The sequence below is a fragment of the Anolis sagrei genome, chromosome 11 (genome assembly GCF_037176765.1).
Source record: "Anolis sagrei isolate rAnoSag1 chromosome 11, rAnoSag1.mat, whole genome shotgun sequence".
NCBI classification, from domain to species: domain Eukaryota; kingdom Metazoa; phylum Chordata; class Lepidosauria; order Squamata; family Dactyloidae; genus Anolis; species Anolis sagrei.
In genome coordinates, this window is record NC_090031.1 from 7505001 (window position 1) to 7532500 (window position 27500).

A 27500-nucleotide genomic window follows, 5' to 3' on the forward strand; every position below is an offset into this window, starting at 1 on the left:
TCACACAGTCCTAGACACTTGGGAAGTGTCTGATGTGTGATCCAATTCAACAGCCAGCAGAGTGTCTGCTGTGGACTCATCTTGTGGTGTTTCAAATAATAATAGTAATAATCATAATCATAATCATAATAATTGTTGGCCAGTGTAGTAATCACAACAACAACAACACACTGCCCAACACACATATTATTATTATTATTATTATTATTATTATTATTATATAACAAGAACAACAGCAGCAAATAAATAAATAAGAAAGCTATTGCATAGCAATTGCACTAAGCAATACCCAGAGGCAGGGCTAACAGTAGAAGCAACAATATATGTCTTGGCCAGTGTATTATTATTATTATTATTATTATTATTCTTACTAAATAATAATAACAACAAGAACAAAACAACAACAGCAAATAAATAAATAAGAAAGCTATTGCATAGCAGTTGCACCAAGCAGGCCAACTATACTAAGAGGCAGTAGAAACACCAATATATGTGTTGGCCAGTGTGTTGTTGTTGTTGTTGTTGTTATGATTACTTCACCTGCCAATACATATATGGGTGCCTCAACTGTTAGCCCTCCCTCTGTTAGCCCTGCCTTTTGGCCTGCTTGGTGCAATTGCTATACAATTGCTCTCTTATTTATTATTATTATTATTATTATTATTAAATAATAATAATAATAATAGAGCACAGCTTTAGCCAATACTCGATGTCCTTTCTCTTCTACACAATAATACATGCAATTGCTCTCTTATTTATAATAATAATAATAATATAATATTACAACAGAGGACAGCTTTAGCCAATGCTCAATGTCCTTTCTCTACACAATAATACACTCCTATTTATTATTATTATCATCATCATCATCATCATTATTATTAATTGAGCACAGCTTTAGGCAATGCTCAATGTCCTTTCTCTACACAATAATACACACTTATTTATTATTATTATTATTATTATTATTATTATTATTAATTGAGCACAGCCTTAGCCAATCATTTACACAATAATACAGATGTAATTGCACTCTTATTAATTATTATTATTATTATTATTATTATTATTATTATTTGAGCAAAGCCTTAGCCAATTCTCTACACAATAGTACAGATGGAATTGCACTCTTATTTATTATTATTATTATTATTATTATTATTATTATTTATAAGAGAGCACAGCTTTAGCCAGTGCTCTCCTGGATGTCCTTCCTCTACACAATAATACAATCTGGCTTCCTGCTCGGGCGAGGACGCGTCTTTGGGCGCTGCACGTGTGAATGCGAGTCGGAGATGCGTGTCGAGCCCCTTTCTAATAGCCGGCCTTCCCTGCTCTCTCTCTCAGGCTCGGACTGCCAGCACCCGGCCTCCTCCTCCTCGGTGTGCGAGGGCTGCCAGCGGCCCATCTCGGACCGGTTCCTGATGCGCGTCAACGACTCCTCCTGGCACGAGGAGTGTCTACACTGCGCCGTCTGCCAGCAGGCGCTCACCACCAGCTGCTACTTCCGAGACAGAAAGCTCTACTGCAAGCAAGACTACCAACAGTAAGTCCCTCCTCCGCCCTAGTCGGATTATCCGAACTGGAGCTGCATTAATGTGTGTAGACCCCTGTCGCGCACTATGTTGCTCTCCCATTGAACCCAGAACCCAACTGTTGACCAACTACAACCCAACTGTTGACCAACTATTGACCATAGAATGCAAATTTTGGAGTCCATTGTTAACCATCCCCCCTCCCCATTATGCCTTCCAATCCATCACTATTATTATGTTTGAGTGCATTCTGACGTCAGGGATTGTGTGACGTCAGGCGTCATGGCAGCCCCTTCTTGGCTGGGGATTGGCTCAGGCTCTGATGACGCCATGCGTGTTCCTCATGACGTCAGGGTTCCTTTGTCGGGATTTTTTTTCCAACCATATACAGTAGTAATAATAATAATAATAGGGTGTGGACCAGAGTATTACTATTAACAATAGACAGGCCAACATTTATTATTATTATTATTATTATTATTATTATTATTATTATTATTATTAATCACAACACAATGGCCAACACAATTCATTGTGCATACACACACACATTTTATATATATACTTATACACACACTTTTATTTTATTTTATTATTCCTTTATTTTATGTTTACTTTATTTTTACTTTTTAATTTAATTTAATTTTTACTTATTTTATTTTATTATTCCTTTATTCTATTTTAACTTTTTAATTTAATTTAATTTTTACTTATTTTATTTTACTGTCTGCTGCTGGATTGAAATGCATTATATAGCAGTTCAGACCAAGCCAACCCCTGGGAACCTCCCTACTTTTGGCCTTCAAAGCAGTTAAAAGCATGATTATATAGTTGGAAAGAAAGCAATGTAATGCAGAACACCAATAGATAGATAGATAGATAGATAGATAGATAGATAGATAGATAGAGATAGAAGGATAGAAGGATAGGTAGAAAGATAGATATAGAGATAGAAAAAAGAAAGAGACAGACATAGATAGAAAAAATAGATAGATATCGATAGAAAAATAGATAGAAAAATAAATAGTAGGTAGGTAGGTAGATAGATAGATAGATAGATAGAGAAATAGAAAGAAAGAAAGATGGATGGATGGAGGGATGAAGGGATGGAAAAATAGAAAGATACATGGAAAGATAGATAAATAGATAGACAGATGGAAAGCTAGGTAGATAGAGAAATAGAAAGTAAGGTAGAAAGAAAGATAGAAAGCTAGGTAGATAGAGAGAAAGGGAGAGAGAGGGATAGATAGATAGATAGATAGATAGATAGATAGATAGATAGATAGATAGATAGATGGAAAGATAGATTAATAGACAGATGGAAAGATAGGTAGATAGGTAGACAGACAGACAGACAGATAGATAGAGAAATAGATAGATGGATGGATGGATGGATGGAGGGATGAATGGAGGACCGGAAAGATAGAAAGATACATGGAAAGATAGATAAATAGAAAGATGGATGGATGGGTAGGTAGGTAGATAGATAGATACTAGATAGATAGATAGATAGATAGATAGAGGGATGGAGGAATGGAAAGATAGATAGAAAGATACATGGAAAGATAGATATATAGACAGACAGATGGAAAGAGGTAGATAGATAGATAGATAGATAGATAGATAGAAAAATAGAAAGAAAGAAAGAAAGAAAGAAAGAAAGATGGATGTAAGGGTAGATAGATAGACAGACAGACAGATGGAGGGATGGAAAGGTAGATAGAAATATACATGGAAAGATACATGGAAAGATAGATAAATAGAGACAGATGGAAAGATAGATAGATAGATAGATAGATAGATAGAGAGAGAGAGAGAGAGATGGATAGATAGATAGATAGATAGATAGATAGATAGATAGATAGATAGATAGATAGTCCTACCGGACTAGATTCCCCCTTTAAGGCAAGGAAAATTGCGTTTCAGTGTGGAATAACATTTGTTTTCCGCCCGCCGACTAAAATAGAATAAAAATGTACACACAACATTAGGCCTTTAAAAAAAAAAAAACCATTGGAAATATTTCTAGCCGAATTCACAGAAGGCGATTTGATGGGCAGTTTGTGAATGGCTTTGGTGGTCAATGTGGAGGGGAGGGAAGCCTACAAGCTTGCTTTGTTCCGCCGAAAAAAATCTGTATTATTATTACTATTATTATTATTATGAGTAGTAGTAGTAGTAGGAAGGGATAGTCTGTCCTTTGAAGCAAACCCGAGCCATAACCATGTCTATTTTGCCTAAGACTCGGTGCAAAAACCTTCCTTGAGTGCAAGCCCAAAGAGAGGCAGGCAGGCGGGTGGGAATGCTTCCCAGGAAAGGCAGTGGCAATGCAATCTCTTGGACTGTTTGGAGGGAATAACTCTCGCCCATTCAGAGGAAAGGGGGGTTTGTTGTCTTTTTTGGGGGGCAAATTCTTCTCAGAGGCGCCTCGGATTGGAATCTGAGAAATACATTCCAATAAGGCAGAGAGAGTAGGACAAAAGGCTTTGAGAAATGGCATCACTGCCATTGAAAAAGCTCTGGAAAATATATTATATTTTCGTCTGCCTACATCTATCTATCTATCTATCTATCTATCTATCTATCTATGTATCTAAGAAAAATAGAGTTTGCATCAATATAATATAATATAATATAATATAATATAATATAATATAATATAATAATATAATATAATAATATAATAATATAATATTTATATTATTTATATTTTCGTTTACAATATTAATTATTAATTATTATTATTATATTATATTTGCCTCTATATATAATATAATAGTGTATTATTATATTTGCCTCTGTATATATTGTAATATAATGTAATATATTTGCCTCTATATATTATATTATTTGCTTTTCTCTATAATAGTGTATTATTATTATTATTATTATTATTATATTTACCACTATATATCATATTATTATTATTATTATTAATAATAATAAAAGTATAGTAGAAGTATTATATTTATATTTATATTATTTATATTTTCGTTTATAATGTAACATAACATAAATTATGAATTATTATATTATATTTGCCTCTGTATATATTATAATATAATGTAATATATTTGCCTCTATATATTATATTATTTGCCTTTCTCTGTAATACAATAGTATATTATTATTATATTTGCCTCTAAATATAATATAATATAATATAAATTATTATTATATTTGCCCCTATATATCATATTATTAATTATATTATTATTATTAATAATAATAATGAAACTATAGTAGACTTTTTCTCCTTATATTTATATTTATATTATTTATATTTTCGTTTATAATATATTATATTTGCTCCTATATATCATATTTCTAATTAAATTATTATTATTATTATTATTATTATTAATAATAAAAGTATAGTAGAATTATTCTCCTTATATTTATATTTATATTATTTATATATTCGTTTATAATATAGCATAATATAAATTATGAATTATTATAATAGATTATATTTTTGCCGCTATATATAATAGATTATTATTATTATATTTGCCTCTATATATAATATAATATAATATAATATAATATAATATAATATCCATTATTATATTTGCCTCTAAATAATATAATATAATATAATATAATATAATATAATATAATATAATATAATATAATATATTTATTATTATTATATTTGCCTCTCTATATTATATTATTTATTCTTATCTTCTTCTTCTTCTTCTTCTTCTTCTTCTTCTTCTTCTTCTTATTATTATTATTATTATTATTAGAAAGTATAGTATTCTCCTTGAGAGAAAGAGCCCGAGAAACCCGGCCAAATCGGATCCGCGTCCACACGGCACGCATTAAATCGGATTTAATGCAGGTTAAAAGCCCTAATTTGGCAGTTTTGATTTAGGATTTTTTTGTGGGCGGGAGAGGAAGAGTTTTATGGAAAACTCCGAAATAATAATAATATTAGGAGCTTGGAATGGTTCGGTTCGGTTTGAATCCGGTTAAGGCGGGTGTCGGGGTTGGTTGGAATCCGATTTCAAATGTCAAACCGATTTCAAAAGCTAAACAAATCCGGCCAGGATGACTTTGGCTGCTCAGAGAAAGGAGAAGCGGCAGGGCTTTTGTTCCTTCTTCGCCTTTTCTTTCCCACTCTCTCCTTCTTTTTGCCTTTCCCATTCCTCTTTCCCCTCTTGTTTCATTCTTCCTTTTCTTCTCTCCCTCCCTCCCTCCCTCTCTCCTTCCTTCCTTCCTTCCTTCCTTCCTTCCTTCCTTCCTTTCTTCCTTCCTTCCTCTCTCCCCCTCCCTTTCCCTTCCCTTCCCTTCCCTTCCCTTCCCTTCCCTTCCTTTCCTTTCCTTTCCTTTCCTTTGCTTTCCTTTGCTTTCCTTTCCTTTCCTTTCCTTTCCTTTCCTCCTTTTGCCTTCTCTGCTTCTTCTTTCATTCCCTTCCTGGTCTTTTATGTCTCTCTATCCTTCCTTGCTCTTCCTCTCTTGCTTGTTCTTCCATCCTTCTTTCTTTCATTCTATCCTTCCATTCCCTTATTTTCTTTCTTTCGCCCCTTCCTTTCCTTTCTTCTCTTTGTTTCCCTTCCTTCCTTCCTTCCTTCCTTCCTTCCTTCCTTCCTTCCTTCCTTCCTTCCTTCCTTCCCCTCCATTCATTTCTTTCTTTCTACCCTTCCTTCTTCCCTCTTCCTTCCTTCCCTTCTTTTTCTTGCCCCCTTTCTCATATCTTGCCCGCCTCCCTTTTTCATTTCTTTCTTTCTACCCTTCCTTCTTCCCTCTCCCTTCCTTCCCTTCTTTTTCTTGCCCCCCTTCCTCATTTCTTGCCCGCCTCCCTCCCTTTTTCTCCTCTTCTTCAGTCTTTCTTTCTCTTACCCTCTTCTCTTTTCTTCTTCTCGTTCCTCTCCTTTTCCTCTTCAACCCTGCATTGCATGCCCCACTTTACTACAAGAGTAGAGCCATCCCATCTGTGAGTTTTACTTAAGTGTTGACTACATATGGGCCTCAATATTGACTTGACTAGTATGGGACTCAATGTTGGGACAATAAGTGTTCTTCACTTGACTCCATATGAGAGTCAGTGTTGAATCAAGGAGTGCCCTCCATTTACTCCATATGTGTCTCAATTATTGTTCTCCAGTTGACTCCATATGGGACTCTGTGTTGATGCGATGAGTATCTTCCACTTGAATCCATATGAGAGTAAATGCTGATTCAGTGAGTGTCCTCCATTTACTCCATATGGGACTCAGTGTTGACTCAGTGAATATCCTCCACTGGATCCATATGGCACTGACTCAATGAGTATCCTCCACTTGACTCCATATGGGACTCAGTACTGACTCAATGAGTGTCATCTAATTGACCCCATATTGGACTCAATGTTAAGTCAGTGAGTGCCCTCCACTTAATTCCATATAGGACTCAACGTTGACTTAATGAGTGTCATCTAATTGACTCCATTTTGGACTCAATGTTAAGTCAATGACAGTCCTCCACTTCTCTCCATATGGGACTTAATGTTGACTTAATGAGTGTCATCTAATTGACTCCATATTGGACTCAATGTTAAGCCAGTGAGTGTCCTCCACTTAATTCCATATAGTACTCAACATTGACTCAATGGGTGTCATCTAATTGACTCCATATTGTACTCAATGTTAAGTCAATGAATGTCTTCCACTTCACTCCATATGGGACTTAGTGTTGACACAATGTGTGTCATCTAGTTGACTCCATATCAGACTCAATGTTGACTCAATGAGTGTCCTCCACTTGACTCCTTATGGAACTCAATAAGTGTTCTCCAGTTGACTCCTTGTGATTCAGTGTTGACTCAGTGAGTGTCCTGCAGTTGTCCAAGAAGGACACAGTAGGCCCAAAGGAGCCATCATGGAGTTTCTTCCACTTGGGGCCTCCACTCCTTCAGACAGCCCGAGGCTATGAAACCTTTCCACTCAGAGAGTTTTGGCCACTCCAGCATTTATGGCTAAATCAGACTCAATGTTGACTCAGTGAGTGTCCTCTACTTGACTCCTTATGAATCTCAGTAGGTGTCCTCCAGCTGACTCCATGTGATTCAGAGTTGACTCAATGAGTGTCCTCCAGTTGTCCAAGTAGGACACAGTAGGCCCAAAAGAGCCATCATGGAGCCTCTTCCACTTGGGGCCTCCACTCCTTTAGGTTGCCCGAGGCCATGAAACCTTTCCACCCAGAGAGTTTTGGCCACTCTAGCATTTATGGCTGAATCAGCAGCATCTGCCTTGGGAAGAATTCTTTAGGTGCAGCAGTAGGGATGCCAAAGGGGATAGGAATGGGCAGCGACTCTCTCAGAAAAGCAAGGAAGGAGATGCCAAGGGGGAGTGGAGATGTAGCATGGACTGTGAAGAACCTGTGGAAGATGTGAAGTTGTTCCCTGTGCAAATTCATTGGCCTCTGAGTCTCAACCCTGTCACTCTCTGTGTTATATCTTTCGTCTAGCATGTTGTATTTATGACTTTGGAGAGTCATAATGGCAGATGAGTTGCGTTTTCTTTCAATGGTATCAATGAGGGCACCTCAGCTCAAGGATAAAGATGAGGGAGAAGAGAAGGCCAAGGGGAATTTAGTTGGTTGGAAACATATAAATAGGCATTTCTGTCTAGAGATGGCAGGATTCGCTCTTGGAAAACAGGCCTTCAGATCAGCCAGATCTAAGCTTAGGATCAACTCCAGCTCTGTGTGAATGGTAGAGAAGAGTCCACATAGTCTTTGGTTTGGATCTTTATCGTTCTAAGTCAACTTAATTGTTCTACCACAGGCATAGTCATTTGGTGTGTAGAAAGGTCAAATAAGGCACATCTTCTATTCATGATACCTCTAAAATAGCTTCTTCCCACAGTTTTAAGGACCTGATTGTAACCACAGAGAACCAGAATGTATGGGATGCAGAAGCTCTACATCAGTGGTTCCCAACCTTTAGTCCTCCAATTGATTTGGACTTCAACTTTCATAAATTTCAGCTGTTAGGAGGACCAACAGTCGGGAGGACCAACAGTTGGCAACCACAGCTCTACATAGATAGTGTTGGACATTGAGGTTCTTCAAGAAAATATGAAATAAAGGAATGTGTAGATTGGGATTTTAGGGGATGATAAAGGCCGTCGGGATTTATTTAAGGGATATCTGTTTGTGAATTCTCAATTAGACCCATGGAAACAATGCAGTTGACTTCCATGTTGACCCATCAGTTCAGCAATTGAGCCAGCGTTGTTGGGATCATCATTGGTTTTGTCCGCTGACTGGACAGATAGACAGACAGATAGATAGATAGAGCAATAAAACCAGCTTATGTGAGTTCCTCGAGGCAAGGATCTTCTTGCTGGTGTGCGTCATGGGGTGAGAAAGCTTTCAAGCTCCCAATTGGAATGGTCGCCTGTCTCCAAGCGACATTTCAAGGTGCCAGATCTTTTATTTGTTGTGGGCTCCTTTTGCCCGGAGGCGGATTCCCTCCTCTCTCCTCTCCATCGCCTTTCTTCCCTCCCTCTCTTCCCTTCTCCTCCACTTCATGCTTGTCACTAAAATTTAAGGCCCTCTTTGTGTGGAGAGTGGGGTAGAACATGGTCACTTCAATCGGGGCAACATAATATGGCTCCACAAGTAGTCTGGCGGTGAACAAAAGACGACATCTCTGGGTGTACATCCCTCCTTTGTCTGACATTCAGGAGGTTTCCCAAAAGATCCTGAAGTGAAGCTTGCGGAGGGAAGAGGAGGGGGGAGATGTCGGTAGGGAGGAGAACAACTATGCGTACTTCATAGCGACAGGCCCCAAATGCCTTGCCATGGAAACCGGGTGGCCGTCGGTAACAAGATGTGCCGCAAATAAATGTGGCCGGGGTTATAACTTCTGGCTCCGAATACTTGGGGATTAATATCCCTCCTTTTTTCAGAAACACAGTGACACTTCTCAGTGTGTCATTCAGCTCGGGCAAAGAAGTCTGGCCTTAATCAACAGACATGCTCGCCCTCCGCAACGCATCTTGCCGATTTCAAAGGCATTCAACTCCCATCTCCAAGAGGAGAAAACCAAGGGAATGTATACTAAACTATTCTATCTAAGCTAGTTTTTGAGGCAGAACAAATATTTGGGAGTATTGCAAAATTAGACATTGGATTGAGTGCTTTGGTGCTATTCGGTAACGTTCATTTTTTTTCGTTGAGTTGGGAAAGGATCCCTTTCTTGATCTATCTGATTACTCTTTTCTCATGTAGGACTTCAGGACAACATACAGGTTAGGATCAGAAATATTTTGGAATATTCCTATAGTGGGGAAAATGAAATTTATGCTTCCTATATCACTTATCTTAAAGGCTAAAATGTTAATGCAATATTTTTTAAAAATGTGCACAAAACAAAATTTTGCGTACAATGAACCATCGGATAGCAAAGGTGTCACTCTCCATGCCACAATTTTGGAATTAATTCGAGACCATCTAAATGGTCTGGCTTCAATACAGAAGGACTCTCCCTTATCTCACGTAGGATTTCAGAACAATTTATTTATTTACGACATTTATATGCTGCCCTTTCCCCTCCGAAAGGGTCTCAGAGCAGCTTATACAAGTTGGGATCGGAATTATTTTGGAATACCTTTGTAGTGAGAAAATGGAATTCATTTATGCTTCCTATACAACTTATACAATACAGCGTTAACACAATATTTTAAAAAAAATTGCGCGCAGAACAAAATTTTGCATACAATGAACCATCGGATAGCAGAGGTGTCACTCTTCATGCCACAATTTTGGAATTCATTTGAGACCATCTAAATGATCAGGATTCAATACAGAAGGACTCTCCTTTATCTCACGTAGGACTTCAGAACAATATATTTATTCATTCATTTATTTACGATATTTATATGCCGCCCTTCTCACCCCGAAAGGGTCTCAGAGCAGCTTATACAAGTTGGGATCGGAAATATTTTGGAATACTTTTGTAGTGAGAAAAATGAAATTCATTTATGCTTCCTATACAACTTATACAATAAAGCTAAAATGTTAACACGATATTTTAAAAAATTGCGCGCAGAATAAAATTTTGCATACAATGAACCATCGGACAGTAAAGGTGTCGTTCTCCTTGCCACAATTTTGGAATTAATTCGAGATCCAACTAAACAATCAGGATTCAACACAAGGAGGACTCTCCCTTATCCAAAATGGATGGGAGCAAACGTGTTTGGGATTTCAGATTTATTTATTTTTTCAGACGGGAGGAAAAAAAAACAGGTTATACATTCAATACATCTATATAAATAAAAATGTCTTTGTGTATGTAAACAGTAGGAGTTTGGTATTCACTGACATTTTGGTCCAGGATTCCCATCGATACCAAAATCTATATAAATAAAAATGTAATGTTCGTTTGTTGGATTAACATAACTCAAAAACCACTGGACGAATTGACACCAAATTTGGACACAAAACACCTATCAGGTCAGTGAGTGACCATTACTCATAAAAACACTGGAAAACATAGTGGAATGGACTGAAAAAGCCAAAAAATAAAAATACATTACAACGCATACACAAAACCACATATATATATACACACAAAACACATATATACAGACTGGGCCACAGCAACGCATGGCAGAGGACGGCTAGTATATACATAAAAATGGATAACCTTTGTGATTCTGTGATTTCATACACGTTGAATATCACTCGTCCGAAATGCTTGAGAGCAAAGATGTTTGGGATTTCAGATTTTTTGGAATATCACATATATACCAATACGGCGGTATCTATGAAATGGGAATCTATATATGTTTCAAATATACCTAAACACATAGCCGGATTGTAACACTATAGACAATATGTTAAATGGGTGGTTGTAGGTTTTTTTGGGCTGTATGGCCATGTTCTAGAGGCATTCTCTCCTGACGTTTTGCCTGCATCTATGGCAAGCATCCTCAGAGGTAGTGAGGTCTGTTGGAACTAGGAAAAAGGGTTTATAAATATGTTAAATCATTTTGTGCATGGGACAAAGTTTTCGTATGTTGAGGCATCCAAAAGCAAAAGCGTCACCATCTCAGCCACCCACTTAGACACAAATGAGAAGAGTTTAGAATGAGGATATTGCTGGGAAACAACCGCAATAATCGGTACATCTAGTGAAAGAAGCCAACTGTGGTTCTAGTGGTGATAGGTACAAATAAGTTGACATAACACACGAAGTCCCATATATAGCAACAGAAAAGAACACTTTCACTGAGATGCTGCTTAGAAGTGGCCACATGTATATAAATAAAAATGTAATGTTCGTTTGTGGGATTAATATAACTCAAAAACCACTGGACGAATTGACACCAAATTTGGACACAATACACCTATCAGGGCAACAAGTGACCATCACTCATGAAAATACTGAAAAACACAGCAGAAGAGACTTTAGAAGCCAAAAAACACAAAAAAATACATTACAATGCATGCGCAAAACCACATATATACAAAAACACACATGCATGAATATATACACACACAAATACATATACATAGACTGGGCCACAGCAACGTGTGGCGGGGGACGGCTAGTAAAACATAAAAATACAATAAACAATGCAAAAATAATGCAGTGAAAAATCAAACACAATCGCAATGGGCGGGCCACATGTGCAAGAGACAATGATAAAAACTCAGGATGAGATAGAAATAAAACAGAGGGAGAGACTCATAAATGACGAGTAGTGGAGACAGGCCTTCGTACAGACAGGAGTTGGTGCAATATGGGGACAAACGTAATGAGGGGAGCTACAAATGGAGATGTGAGATCCCTCTCCAAAGGCACAACGGAACAGCCAAGTTTTGAGGTTCTTCTTAAAGGTTTCTAGGGTGGGAGCTTGCCTAATCTCACCAGGCAATGCATTCCAGAGTCGGGGAGCCACAGAGGAGAAGGCTCTCTCCCTCGTTCCCATCGTTCCCAAGATGGTGACCACTGGATGGTATATGTTCTGTATCAGAAACTAGAGCTGATGTGGTCTATCCAAGAGCTGATGTGGTCTATCCAATGCAATTTTCTGAATCAGCACTCTAAATAACCAAACTGGATCTAAAGTTGATGTCAGTCCCTCAAACTGTTGGAGGGCCGGATTATAATTTGAAAAAAAAAAGATTGAATTTCTATGCACAGTGCACGTGTCTTATTACCTGCATGACCGCATCTCTGTGTATGAACCCACATGATCTCTTCGTTCATCTGGAGAGGCACTACTTACGATCCCACCTTCATCGCAAGCGTGATTGGTGGGGACGAGGGACAGGGCCTTCTCAGTGGTGGCCCCTCGACTCTGGAACTCGCTCCCCAAGGACATTAGGCATGCCCCAACTCTGGCAGTCTGTGTATGAACCCACACAATCTCTTCGTCCATCTGGAGAGGCCCTACTTACGATCCCACCTTCATCGCAAGCGTGATTGGTGGGGACGAGGGACAGGGCCTTCTCGGTGGTGGCCCCTCGACTCTGGCACTCACTCCCCAAGGACATTAGGCATGCCCCAACTCTGGCAGTCTTGAAGAGGAGCCTGAAAACATGGTTGTTCCAGTGTGCCTTCCCAGAATAAGGAAACCCTAAGCAACATGTCCCTAATCGCACTTTACTAATGATCCAGGATTGCCTGCTCGCTCCATCTCTCTCCAAATACCTATCCTAGTTATATGTCACCTTGTCATACCCAGCATTTAAAAAAAAAATATTACATTTGGCCCTGCCATAAGTTCTTAATGTGTTGTGGTGTTATTGTTACTGTTTATTGCTTTGTTTATGAGTTTATGTATTGTCTGTATTGCTATTGTTGCTGTTTTTACTGATGTATTTGGGTTTGGCTTCTTGTAAGCCGCACCGAGTCCTTCAGGAGATGGTAGCGGGTTATAAATAAAGGTTTATTATTATTATTATTAGTAGTAGTAGTAGTGCAAAAAACACTTTAGAACAATACAATAATTAAAATGAAGAACAATTTTAACAAATATAAACTTATTAGTATTTCATTGGGAAGTGTGGGCCTGCTTTTGGCTGATGAGACAGGATTGTTGTTGTTGTGTACTTTCAAGTCATTTCAAACGTACATTGACGCTGAGCAAGGGCCAAGTAAATGACCTTGGAGGGCCGTATTCGGCCCCCGGGCCATAGTTTGAGGACCCCTGCTCTATCACATACACAAAGTGTAGCTTTTTGTAATTTTTGGGTGAAAATTTCATTAGTTAACGATACAAATGGATAAGTTTGCTTTGATAAGTAGCCATGTCACTCCTGGTGGATGATGACAAATTTCAGTTGACCCTTTGTATACCATCCGTTGCAAGTTGGCTTCGTATTGCCAGGAAAGGGAAGCATACTGTATTGAAAACATGTGAATGTATTTAGGTACAGTCCGGCTATTTCCATATTACAGAAATGCATGAAATTGTTGAATAACACAACCCATATCTCGCAGACGGCTAAAACAGAGAGAAACGAGGCGAGCGTTGAAATGATGGATTAATTTGGTGAGGCATCAACCGAAAAGGCATCCAAGTGGGGGATGTTGACTTTCGGCCATTTCCGATGTTTGCTACGGCGTTAATAGTCACATGTGGATGAAGACGAGGGCTGAAGCTTATTTACTGATGCATGTTGACTTGGAAAGGAGTCCAGCCGAGTTCTTAATTCCTTTCCCCGTATGGATTTCAGGAATGCAGTCGAATTTTATGAATGTCTGAGAAGTGATGGCGAATCTTAAGACAGTGAGAAAGCATATTAGAAATTGTATTGTTTGAACATAGCCGCTTTTAGTCTCTTGTAAGAGAGTAAAGTGACTTATTATTATTATTATTATTATTATTATTAGAAACACAACAAGGTGAGTCCACAGCAGACACTCTGCTGGCTGTTGAATTGAATCACATGTTGGACACTTCCCAAATGTCTAGGACTGTGTGACTTATTATTATTATTATTATTATTATTATTATTATTATTAGATACACAACAAGATGAGTACACAGCAAATAAGGTCATCATGCTGGCTTTTGTATTGGAACACATGTCAGACACTTCCCAAATGTCTAGGACTGTGTGACTTATTATTGTTATTATTATTATTATTATTATTATTATTATTATTATTAGATACACAACAAGATGAGTACACAGTAAACAAGATCACCATGCTGGCTTTTGTATTGGATCACACGTCGGACACTTCCCAAGTGTCTAGGACTGTGTGGTTTATTATTATTATTATTATTATTATTATTATAAACACAAGATGAGTCCACAGCAAACACTCTGCTGGCTGTTGTATTGGATCACACGTCGTAAACATCCCAAATGTCTAGGATTGTGTGATTTATTATTATTATTATTATTATTATTATTATTATTAGATACACAACAAGATGAGTACACACCAAACAAGGTCACCATGCTGGCTTTTGTATTGGAACACACGTCAGACACTTAACCAAGTGTCTAAGACTGTGTGATATTATTATTATTATTATTATTATTATTATTATTATTATTATTATTTGAAACACAACAAGATGAGTCCACAGCAGACACTCTGCTGGCTATTGTATTGGATCACACGTCGTACACATCCCAAGTGTCTAGGACTGTGTGATTTATTATTATTATTATTGTTGTTGTTGTTGTTGTTGTTGTTGTTATTATTATATGCACAACAAGATGAGTACACACCAAACAAGGCCACCATGCTGGCTTTTGTATTGGATCACACGTCGTACACTTCCCAAATGTTTAGGACTATGTGACGTATTGGCAAATAATGCAGATCCGAGTTGGGTGGCCTTTCGCAGCTGATTATTATTATTATTATTATTATTATTATTGTCATTAGTATTATTCTATCCTGTAATATAGTCTTTCTGTAATCTCATTGCTTTCTGCTCATTAGAAAATATTATAACGTTTGATACAATAGGAAGCAGTTGGAAACCAGCAGCACATTAGCGGAGTATATATTTAGTTTAATTCTCTTATATCGCTGATACGTTTTTAATTGTATTATATTTCCCAACCTGGAGAAAAAAGCAGGGCATTTCTGCTAACAACAACAACAACAACAACACTGTGATATAGTATTATATTGTATTTACTTGTATGCAAATAGCCTAAAGTCTAAGCTTTAATAAACAACTACAAGCAGTATTATTATTAAAAGTATTAAAAGTATGTCTTAGAATCACGAGTCGTATATATAATATTCTTGGTTTTTTTTATGTCAGGAGCAACTTGAGAAACTGCAAGTCGCTTCTGGAGTGAGAGAATTCGCTGTCTACAAGGACGTTGCCCAGGGGATGTTTTGATGTTTTAGCATCCTTGTGGGAGGCTTCTCTCATGTCCCTGCATGGGGAGTTGGAGCTGACAGAAGGAGCTCATCCACACTCCCCAGATTCGAACCTCCGACCTGTCGGTCTTCAGTCCTGCTGGCACAAGGGTTTTACATGAGGAGCTGGAGCTGACAGAAGGAGCTCATTCATGCTGTCCCCAGATTCGAACCTACAACCTGTCGGTCTTCAGTCCTAGTGACACAAGGGTTTTACATGAGGAGCTGCAGCTGACAGAAGGAGCTCGTTCACGCTGTCCCCAGATTCGAACCTCCGACCTGTCGGTCTTCAGTTCTGCCAGCACAAGGGTTTAACCCACTGCGCCATCAGAGGTGCCTATATTGTTGTTGTTACTGAAATTAGTGAGCAACTTACTATCGATGACAAGTAGCTCCCGATAGCAAAATAGTTTACACCCTTGTGCCAGCAGGGCTGCTGACCGAAAGGCTAGTGGTCCAAATTTGAGGAGCAGGGTGAGCCACCATCTGTCTGCTCCAGCTTCTCATGCAGGGACATGAGAGAAGCTTTCCACAGGGTGGTAAAACATCCGGGCAACGTCCTTGCCGACGGCCAATTCCCTCACACCAGAAACGACTTGCAGTTTCTCAAAAACAAAAACAAAACATCTGGACAATGTCCTTGCCCACAGCCAATTCTCTCACACCAGAAGCGACTTGCAGTTTCTCAAAAACGAAAACAAAATGTTCGGGCAATTTTGTTTTCGATTTCTGGTGTGAGAGAATTGGCCATCTGCAAGGACGTTGCCCAGACGTTTTGTTTTTGCAGACGGCCAATTCCCTCACACCAGAAACGACTTGCAGTTTTTTAAAAAACAAAACATCCGAGCAACGTCCTTGCAGACAGCCAATTCTCTCACACTAGAAGGGACTTGCAGTTTCTCAAAAATGAAAACAAAACATCCGGGCAACGTCCTTGCAGATGGCCAATTCTCTCACACCAGAAACAACTTGCAGTTTCTCAAAAATGAAAACAAAACATCTGGGCAACGTCCTTGCAGACGGCCAATTCTCTCACACCAGAAACGACCTGCAGTTTCTCAAAAACGAAAACAAAATGTCCGGGCAATGTCCTTGCAGACGGTCAATTCTCTCACACCAGAAACAACTCGCAGTTTCTCAAAAATGAAAACAAAACATCCGGGCAACGTCCTTGCAGACGGCCAATTCTCTCACACCAGAAACTAAAACAAAACAAAGAATTGAAGAAATATAGTCCTAGGCTCTGTGCAACATTTGGGGCACAATTTGTGCATCGAGATGTGTTATTTGTATATTCCAAATTCCTCATAGTTTGGAGACGATGAGCACGAAGTGTAGTTGTAATTAGAGCGTAACCGGCGAAGGTAGCCGCAGCCCCCAAGGGCGGCGGTATCCACGGCGGAGAAGGAATAAAAAGATATCAACATGTTGGCTTTTTGTTAGATCACAGCACCTCGATTGACACGACATGGTCGCCCGCTGGGCCGGCTCCGTGGCTCGAGAGCGGCGGAAAAAAGCAGCCGCAGGAAGCAAAGGAGCAAAAAGGCACAGTAAATCAGTGTGTGTGTCTCTCTCTCCCCGCTTTCTCCTTTTAGCCAGCCTGATTTCATTTCACAAAAGGCAGCCATGCGCAATGAAAGCGGAGTTTTCTGCAAAATCCAGCGCCTTGTCCCTTTCTTGGTTTCCTTAGTTGTATTCCATGTAACCGTGAGATTGTGATGCTCTTGCAAACAGTCAGAAATCTACTCCTTGGAATGGTCTTCCAAGTGATATAGAGATGGCCGGGATCTTTCGAATAATCCGAAATTTATTCCGTGGAATTTTGTATTTAGAAGGAGATAGTTGCGATCTTTCAAATAGTCCTTTGAAGTTTGATTCCAAGTGAGCTAGAGGTTGTTGTGATCGTTAAACTCGTCCGAAACGCCTTCCGTGGGATTTTATTCCAAGCCGTACATAGATTGTTGTGATCTTGGAAATAGAAATGCATTCCTAGGCCCGTGCACGAAAAATATTTGCATTGCGAATTTGGACACCGTTTTGGAGAAAATTGTACATTGTTTTGGAGAAAATTGTATTTAAGCATGAGTTATTTTCTGTTACACTTTTTCGGACAGTTCCAGCTCTAATTTGGGCCTTCATATCTGTTGTTTCTCCATGATCATAAATGTAATAATGGATCAAAAATATTGCTGTTTTATTTTGTTTTGTTTGGAGAGACTTGAGAAAGTTGCTTCTGGTATGAGAGAATTGGCCTTCTGCAAGGACGTTGCCCAGGGGATGTTGCCCTGATGTTTTGATGTTTTACCATCCTTATGGGAGGCTTCTCTGATGTCCCCACATGGGGAGCTGAAGCTGAAAGAGGGAGCTCATCTGCGCTCTCCCCAGATTCAAACCTCCGACTTGTTGGTCTTCAGTCCTGTTGGCATCGTGCTGTTTGGTGAAAGATTGTCTTGATACCCTTCACAGGGATTGCCTTTTAAGGGTTCCACTTCACTTAGACCAGCGTTTCTCAACCTGGGGGTCGGGACCCCTGGGGGGTCACGAGGGGGTGTCAGAGAGGTCTCCAAAGACTATCAGAAAACACAGTATTTTCTGGGTTGTTGTAGGTTTCTTTTTTCGGGCTGTAGACCATGGCCATACAGCCCGAAAAAACCCTACAACAACCCAGTGATTCCGGCCATGAAAGCCTTCGACAATACACAGTATTTTCTGTTGGTAATGGGGGTTCTGTGTGGGAAGTTTGGCCCAATTCTATCATTGATAGGGTTCAAAATGCTCTTTGATTGTAGCCGCACTATAAATCCCAGCAAATACAACTCCCAAATGTCAAGGTCTATTTTCCCCAAACTCCACCAGTGTTCACATTTGGGCCTATTGAGTATCAGTGCCAAGTTTGGTCCAGATCTATGTGAGTCCACTGTGCTCTCTGGATGTAGGTGAACTACAACTCCAAAACTCAAGGTCAATGACAATCAAACACTTCTAGTATTTTCTGTTGGTCATGGGAGTCCTATGTGCCAAGTTTGGTTCAGTTCCATCGTTGGTGAAGTTCAGAATGCTCTTTGATTGAAGGTGAACTATAAATCCCAGAAACTACAACTCCCAAATGTAAAGGTCTATTTTCCCAAAACTCCACCAGTGTTCTCATTGGCCATATTGAGGATTTGTGCAAAGATAGGTCCAGATCCCTCATTGTTTGAGTCCACTGTGCTCTCTGGATGTAGGTGAACTACAACTCCAAAATTCAAGGTCAATATCTGCCAAACCCTTCCAGTATTTTCTGTTGGTCATGTGAGTCCTATGTGCCAAGTTTGGTTCAATTCCATCGTTGGTGAAGTTCAGAATGCTCTTTGATGGCAGGGGATCTATGAATTCCAGGAACTACAACTCCCAAACCCCTCCCCCAACCACACCAGTATTCAAATTTGGGCGTATTGGGTATTTGTGCCAAATTTGGTCCAGTGAATGAAAATACATCCTGCATATCCGATATTTACATTGCAATTCCTAACAGTAGCCAAATGACAGTTCTGGTTGGGTGGTCACCATGACATAGGGAACTGTATTAAGTGGTCACAGCTTTAAGAAGGTTAAGAACCATTGACTTAGGCAACACCTCATTGTCTGAGTATGAGGGCCTTCCAAGTTTTTTATTTTCTCAGAAGATACCTGTGCATGCGTTTTTCTAATCTGTGGAGGTTGGTGTACAGCCGATCAGGACATAGTCTTCACAAAGTGAGGGTCCCAACCAATGGCATGGTTAACACGATGAGGATGATGGCTTCTCGGTCTGTTGCAGCCTTCTTCTGCCTTCATAGCCATTGTAACACATATCATGCTACCTTCCACCTGATCCACCATTGAGGTCTTCAAGGTTTTAGATAACCTCGATCATTGCTTGTTCGCTTTCATGGTGCCATTATTAGCTGTTTCTGTACACTCAATCAACTGCTTCTGGTGACGCAGTGCGTTAAACCCTTGTATCGGCAGTACTGATGATTGACAGGTTGGAGGTTCGAATCTGGGTAGAGCGTGGATGAGCTCCCTCTGTCAGCTCAAGGTCCCCATGCAGGGACACGAGAGAAGCCTCCCACAAGGATGGTAAAATTTCAAAACATCTGGGTGTCCCCTGGGTAACGTCCTTGCAGATGGCCAATTCTCTCACACCAGAAGCGACTTGTAGTTTCTCAAGTTGCTCCTGACATGAAAAAAAATTGGTTAATGATTTATTAATTGACAATAATAGCCAATCTTGAAGTGTCGGGGACATGAGATGGTAAAATATCAAGGATGGTAAAATATCAAAACATCTGGGTGTCCCCTGGGTAATGTCCTTGCAGACGGCCAATTCTCTCACACCAGAAGCGACTTGTAGTTTCTCAAGTCGCTCCTGAAACGAATTTTTTTTGTTAATGATTGATTAATTGACAATAATATCCAATCTGAAGTATCGGGGACATGAGAGAAGCCTCCCACAAAGATGGTAAAATATCAAAACATCTGGGCGTCCCCTGGATAACGTCCTTGCAGACGGCCAATTCTCTCACACCAGAAGCGACTTATAATTTCTCAAGTTGCTCCTGACATGAAAAAAAATCATTAATGATGGATTAATTGACAATAATAGCCAATCTGAAGTGTCGGGGACATGAGAGAAGCCTCCCACAAGGATGGTAAAATATCAAAACATCTGGACGTCCCCTGGGTAACGTCCTTGCAGACGGCCAATTCTCTCACACCAGAAGCGACTTGTAGTTTCTCAAGTCGCTCCTGACATGAAGAAAAAATAATTAATGATGGATTAATTGACAATAATAGCCAATCTGAAGTATCGGGGCCATGAGAGAAGCCTCCCACAAGGATGGTAAAATATCAAAACACCCGGGTGTCCCTTGGGTAACGTCCTTGCAGACGGCCAATTCTCTCACACCAGGAGAGACTTGTAGTTTCTCAAGTCGCTCCTGAAACGAATTTTTTTGTTAATGATTGATTAATTGACAATAATATCCAATCTGAAGTATCGGGGACATGAGAGAAGCCTCCCACAAGGATGGTAAAATATCAAAACAGCTGGGTGTTCCCTGGGTAATGTCCTTGCAGATGGCCACACACCAGAAGTGACTTGTAGTTTATCAAGTCGCTCCTGACATGAAAAACAACTTTGTGAATGGTTGATTAATTGACAATAATAGCCAATCTGAAGTGTCGGGGGCATGAGAGAAGCCTCCCACAAGGATGGTAAAACATCAAAACATCCAGGTGTCTCCTGAGTAATGTCCTTGCAGACAGCCAATTCTCTCATACCAGAAGCAACTTGTAGTTTCTCAAGTCACTCCTGAAATGAAAAAAAAGATTGATTAATTGACAATAATAGCCAATCTGAAGTGTCGGGGACATGAGAGAAGCCTCCCACAAGGATGGTAAAACATCAAAACATCTGGGCATCCCTGGGTAACGTCCTTGCAGACAGCCAATTCTCTCACACCAGAAGCGACTTGTAGTTTCTCAAGTCGCTCCTGAAATGAAAAAAATAATTAATGATTGATTAATTGATGATAATAGGCAATCTGAAGTGTCGGGGACATGAGAGAAGCCTCCCACAAGGATGGTAAAATATCAAAACATCTGGACGTCCCCTGGGTAACGTCCTTGCAGACGGCCAATTCTCTCACACTAGAAGCGACTTGTAGTTTCTCAAGTCGCTCCTGACATGAAAAAAAAACATTAATGATGGATTAATTGACAATAATAGCCAACCTTGTAGTGTCGGGGACATGAGATGGTAAAATATCAAGGATGGTAAAGTATCAAAACATCTGGACGTCCCCTGGGTAACATCCTTGCAGATGGCCAATTCTCTCACACCAGAAGCGACTTGTAGTTTCTTAAGTCACTCCTGAAACTGAAATAAAATAGTTAATGATTGATTAATTGACAGTAATAGCCAATCTGAAGTGTCGGGGGCATGAGAGAAGCCTCCCACAAGGATGGTAAAACATCAAAACATCTGGGTGTCCCCTGGGTAACGTCCTTGCAGACGGCCAATTCTCTCACACCAGGAGAGACTTGTTGTTTTCCTGACACGAAAACAACTTCGTTAATGGTTGATTAATTGACAATAATGGCCAATCTGAAGTGTTGGAAGTAAACAGAATCAAGGGGAATTTTGTAGAAGGAAATCGAAGCGATACGAATACTTTGCGAACCCAGTTATCGGGAAAACGTGTTCATTTGAACAGAAGGTAGAATTATGATTTTGCGTTTTCATCTGGCGAAAATGTGTTCCTTTGCATTACCGTCTGCAAAATGCTTCAACACATGTTTAATTTTGAAATTCGTTTGGACGAAATGAGTAACGATTCGCTAATATGTTTTCAAACCATAATGGATCCCGTTCTGATTTAGCAACAGAAAATTGCAACGTATTGAAAAGCAATTGTCCTGCTTTTAATAAGATGAAAATAATTGGGAACCTAACAGATTTTTTAATATAACCAATCCAACGTATATAATTTTCCTCCAAATGTCTGGGGAGTCATAATTTCAGACGTATTATTTTCCAGGTAATACGTATTACGTACCCCCCAAGTTCGTAACGAAATGCATTCAGGATCATGTTGTAAATATGCGGGAAAATAGCCAAGTTCTCCAGCTAGGGAAACATGTCGAACCCGAAAATTTAAATAAAATGAAATGAAATAAATCCCCGGTATCCATAAAAAATGTTTTCGGCTGGAATAACGTCGTCCCACCTGGATAATTTTAAGGCAGGCGAGCGGGGAAAAGAAATTATATATGCGCTTTCCCTTTGAAGGAGGAGGGTGTGAGAAAGGAGGCTCTCGCTTTGGGAAAATAATGAAGGAGGTTATTGGGAGCTGTTTGGAATGCCGAGGAATGGAATGCAGGTGCCGAGATCAAAGGTGTGCCGAAAATGCAATTTATCACCCGAAATTCGCTCCACATCTGCAAAACGCTCAGATAAGATCGGGACCAAGATCAAGCGCTTCAGGGTGCATCGATACCAGGGATGGGCAAACTTCAGCCTTCCAAGTGTTTTGGACTTCAACTCCCACAATTCCTAGCAGCATCAGAGCCTTTACTTTTTCCCCTTCAGCCACTTCAGCGGAATTGGGAGATCCGCTGTTAGGAATTGTGGGAATTGAAGTCCAAAACACCTGAACGGACAAAGTTTGCTCATGACTGATCTGTACTGTATTGCAGAATGAATGCAGTTGGACACCACTTGAACTTCTATGGCTCAATAATAATAATAATAATAACCTCGGGAAGTCTGACTTGGCCACGGTGGTATACGCTCTGGTCACATCCCGCCTTGACTACTGCAACGCTCTCTACGTGGGGCTGCCCTTGAAGACGGCCCGGAAGCTTCAGCTAGTCCAGCACGCGGCAGCCATGTTACTAACAGGAGCAGGATGCAGGGAGCATACAACGCCCTTGTTGTTCCAGCTCCACTGGCTGCCGATTTGCTACCGGGCCCAATTTAAGGTGCTGGTGCTATCCTACAAAGCCCTAAACGGTTCCGGCCCAAAATACCTTTCGGACCGCATCTTGGCCTATGAGCCCACGAGGGCCTTGAGATCGTCTGGGGAGGCCCTTCTCTCGATCCCGCCTGCTTCACAGGCACGCCTGGCGGGGACGAGAGAGAGGGCCTTCTCGGTGGTGGCCCCCCGGCTGTGGAACACCCTCCCTGTTGACATCAGACAGGCGCCCTCCCTTATGTCCTTCCGAAAGAGCCTAAAGACATGGCTATTTGAGAAGGCATTTAACTGAGTGCTGCATTAATTGGTAATGACAACTGGAACGGAATATGGATTACGAGATTGGTTACGATTCGACGATGAGACGGAGCGGATTATTTAGTATTTATCGTGTCATCAGCAACCATTGTATTACAATTCTAACAGAGCAAAACAAACACAGAGATTAAAAAGAAAAGAAAAAAGAAGAAAGAAAGAGAAAAAAAAAAACCATACAGATTTTGCAAAATTTGGTATTTGGTTAAATGTCCTTTGACCAGTATCTGGCCACTTGGAGTGCCTCTGGGGTTGCCGCAAGAAGGTCCTCCATCGTGCATGTGGCAGGGCTCAGGGTGCATTGCAGCAGGTGGTCAGTGGTTTGCTCTTCTCCGCACTCGCATGCCGAGGATTCCACCCTGTAGCCCCATTTCTTAAGATTGGCTCTGCATCTCGTGGTGCCAGAGCGCAATCTGTTCAGCGCCTTCCAAGTCGCCCAGTCTTCTGAGTGCCCAGGGGGGAGTCTCTCATCTGGTATCACCCATGAATTGAGGTGCTGGGTTTGGGCCTGCCACTTTTGGACTCTCGCTTGCTGGGGTGTTCCAGCGAGTGTCTCTGTAGATCTAAGAAAACTATGTCTTGATTTAAGTCGTTGGCGTGCTGGCTGATACCCAAACAGGGGATGAGCTGGAGATGTCTCTGCCTTGGTCCTTTCACTATTGGCTGCTACTTCCCGGCGGATGTCAGGTGGTGCAATACCGGCTAAGCAGTGTAATTTCTCCAGTGGTGTGGGTCGCAGACACCCTGTGATAATGCGGCATGTCTCGTTAAGAGCCACATCTACTGTTTTAGTGTGGTGAGATGTGTTCCACACTGGGCATGCATACTCAGCAGCAGAGTAGCATAGCGCAAGGGCAGATGTCTTCACTGTGTCTGGTTGTGATCCCCAGGTTGTGCCAGTCAGCTTTCGTATGATGTTGTTTCTAGCGCCCACTTTTTGTTTGATGTTCAGGCAATGCTTCTTGTAGGTCAGAGCACGGTCCAAAGTGACTCCCAGGTATTTGGGTGTGCTGCAATGCTCCAGTGAGATTCCTTCCCAGGTAATCCTCAGAGCTCGGGATGCTTGTCTGTTCTTAAGGTGAAAGGCGCATGTCTGTGTTTTAGATGGATTAGGGATCAGATGGTTTTCCCTGTAATAGGCAGTAAGAGCGCCTAGAGCATCGGAGAGCTTCTGTTCTACCATCTCAAAGCTCCCTGCTTGAGCAGTAATGGATTATTTAGTGTAATTATATTATTGTGTATTAGTGATATGTTGATTTTTCGTTATTGCTCTATTGTAAATTGTCTTTTATATGTTGTACACCGCCGTGAGTCGCCCCAGGGCTGAGAACGGCGGTCAACAAATGCAGCAAATAAATAATAAATAAATAAATAAATAAATTTCTCTCTATCTCCCCAAAGAGCGGGTTCCAAACATAAAAGGCAAACATTAAGTGCCCGAATACAACAACAATGCATCCATACTAACAAAATTTATACAACCCAAAAGCCCGGTCAGCCTCACGTCGATACCGGGCAAGATTCTGGAAAAGATTGTTAAGGAAGCGGTCTGCAAACACTTAGAAACAAATGCAGTCATCACTAATAGTCAACATGGATTTATCAAAAACAAGTCATGCCAGACTAATCTGATCTCTTTCTTCGATAGAGCTACAAGCTGGATAGATGCGGGGAATGCCGTGGATGTAGCGTACCTGGATTTCAGGAAGGCCTTCGACAAGGTCCCCCATGACCTTCTGGCAAGGAAACTAGTCCAATGTGGGCTAGGCAAAACTACGGTGAGGTGGATCTGGAATTGGTTAAGTGGACGAACACAGAGAGTGCTCACTAATGCTTCCTCTTCATCTTGGAAAGAAGTGACGAGCGTAGTGCCGCAGGGTTCCATCCTGGGCCCGGTCCTGTTCAACATCTTTATTAACGACTTAGATGAAGGGCTAGAAGGCAGGATCATCAAGTTTGCAGACGACACCAAATTGGGAGGGATAGCCAATAGTCCAGAGGACAGGAGCAGAATTCAAAACGATCTTGACAGATTAGAGAGATGATTGGCCAAAACTAACAAAATGAAGGTCAACAGTGACAAATGCAAGATACTCCACTTTGGCAGGAAAAATGAAATGCAAAAATACAGAATGGGGGACAATGCCTGGCTCGAGAGCAGTACGTGTGAAAAAGATCTTGGAGTCCTCCTGGACAACAAGTTAAACATGAGTCAACAATGTGATGTGGCGGCAAAAAAAGCCAATGGGATTTTGGCCTGCATCAATAGGAGCAGAGTGTCTAGATCTAAGGAAGTAATGCTCCCCATGCTCTATTCTGCTTTGGTTAGACCACATCTGGAATATTGTGTCCAATTCTGGGCACCACAATTCAAGAGAGATATTGACAAGCTGGAATGTGTCCAGAGGAGGGCGACTAAAATGATCAAGGGTCTGGAGAACAAGCCCTATGAGGAGCGGCTTAGGGAATTGGGCATGTTTAGCCTGAAGAAGAGAAGGCTGAGAGGAGATATGATAGCCATGTATAAATATGTGAGAGGAAGCCACAGGGAGGAGGGAGCAAGCTTGTTTTCTGCTTCCTTGGAGACTAGGACGCGGAGCAATGGCTTCAAACTACAAGAGAGGAGATTCCATCTGAACATTAGGAAGAACTTCCTGACTGTGAGAGCCGTTCAGCAGTGGAACTCTCTGCCCCGGAGTGTGGTGGAGGCTCCTTCTTTGGAAGCTTTTAAGCAGAGGCTGGATGGCCATCTGTCAGGGGTGATTTGAATGCAATATTCCTGCTTCTTGGCAGAATGGGGTTGGACTGGATGGCCCATGAGGTCTCTTCCAACTCTTTGATTCTATGATTCTATGATTTATTTATTTATTTATTTATTTATTTCGGGTATTTGTAGCCCGCCTTTCTCAACTCCCTAGGGGTGGACTCAGGGCGGCTTCCAGCCGGCACATAATCAATGCCTACGCGTAAAATACAATAAAATAAACATCAAAATCAATCATTATAAATAGTTAAATCATTAAATTAATGCAATAAAGTCTATTAAAAAGGCAGCAAGTCTAGTGGCCGTCGTCGCGCCAAGTTCTGTAATTGTAGTCTCCATTAAGCTTGTCTATAAACCATTTCCATAGCAATTGTCGTCATTATCATCGCCAAGTCTGCAAGATTACCCAAAGGCCTGGTCCCACATCCACATTTTTAATTTCTTTCTAAAGGAGAGGAGGGATGGAGATGACCTAATTTTCCCGGGGAGCAAATTCCACAGGCGGGGGGCCACCACCAAGAAGGCCCTGTCCCTCATCCCCACCAACCGTGTTTGTGACAGGGGCAGGGCCGAGAGCAGGACATCTCCAGAAGATCTTAAACTCCCTTGGGCTGAGAATTGCGATATATAAGTGAAGTAAATAAATAAGTAAATAGATAGGTGGAACATAGAAAGAGATATGTTCGGACAGGTACAAACAAAATTTAATAAACTAAATTTAAATAAAAAGCACAGCCTGTTATAACAGACACAAGACAAAACATCAAACATCAAATGGAAACAATAATTTCCCATTTCTTTGGGACGAATCAATTAATCATTGCTTAATCAATGCTATGGGATCTTGGGAGTTGTAGTAGTTTGGTGAGTCTTTGGCAGAGAGGCTACAGACCTTGTAAAACGACAACTCTGTGATTCCATAGCATTGATGGGATTTTCTGTGGTGTGTTATGTTTTGATGCAATCTGTTACATATATGTCTCTTTGTTGGCATTGAATGTTTGCCATATGTGTTGGAAACCACCCCGAGTCCCCTCAGGGAG

The 27500-nt window shown here is 40.6% G+C and overlaps 1 protein-coding gene across 2 annotated transcripts in view; it reads left to right on the forward strand.

The window, feature by feature from the left end:
- The window catches only part of LMX1B (LIM homeobox transcription factor 1 beta), a 227484-nt gene that overhangs the window by 9322 nt on the left and 190662 nt on the right, over positions 1-27500 (forward strand). For both annotated transcript variants that reach the window (XM_067471839.1, XM_067471838.1), the window contains exon 2: positions 1348-1546. In XM_067471839.1, the coding sequence (XP_067327940.1) occupies positions 1348-1546 (199 nt within the window). The remainder of the gene's footprint in view (positions 1-1347; positions 1547-27500) is intronic.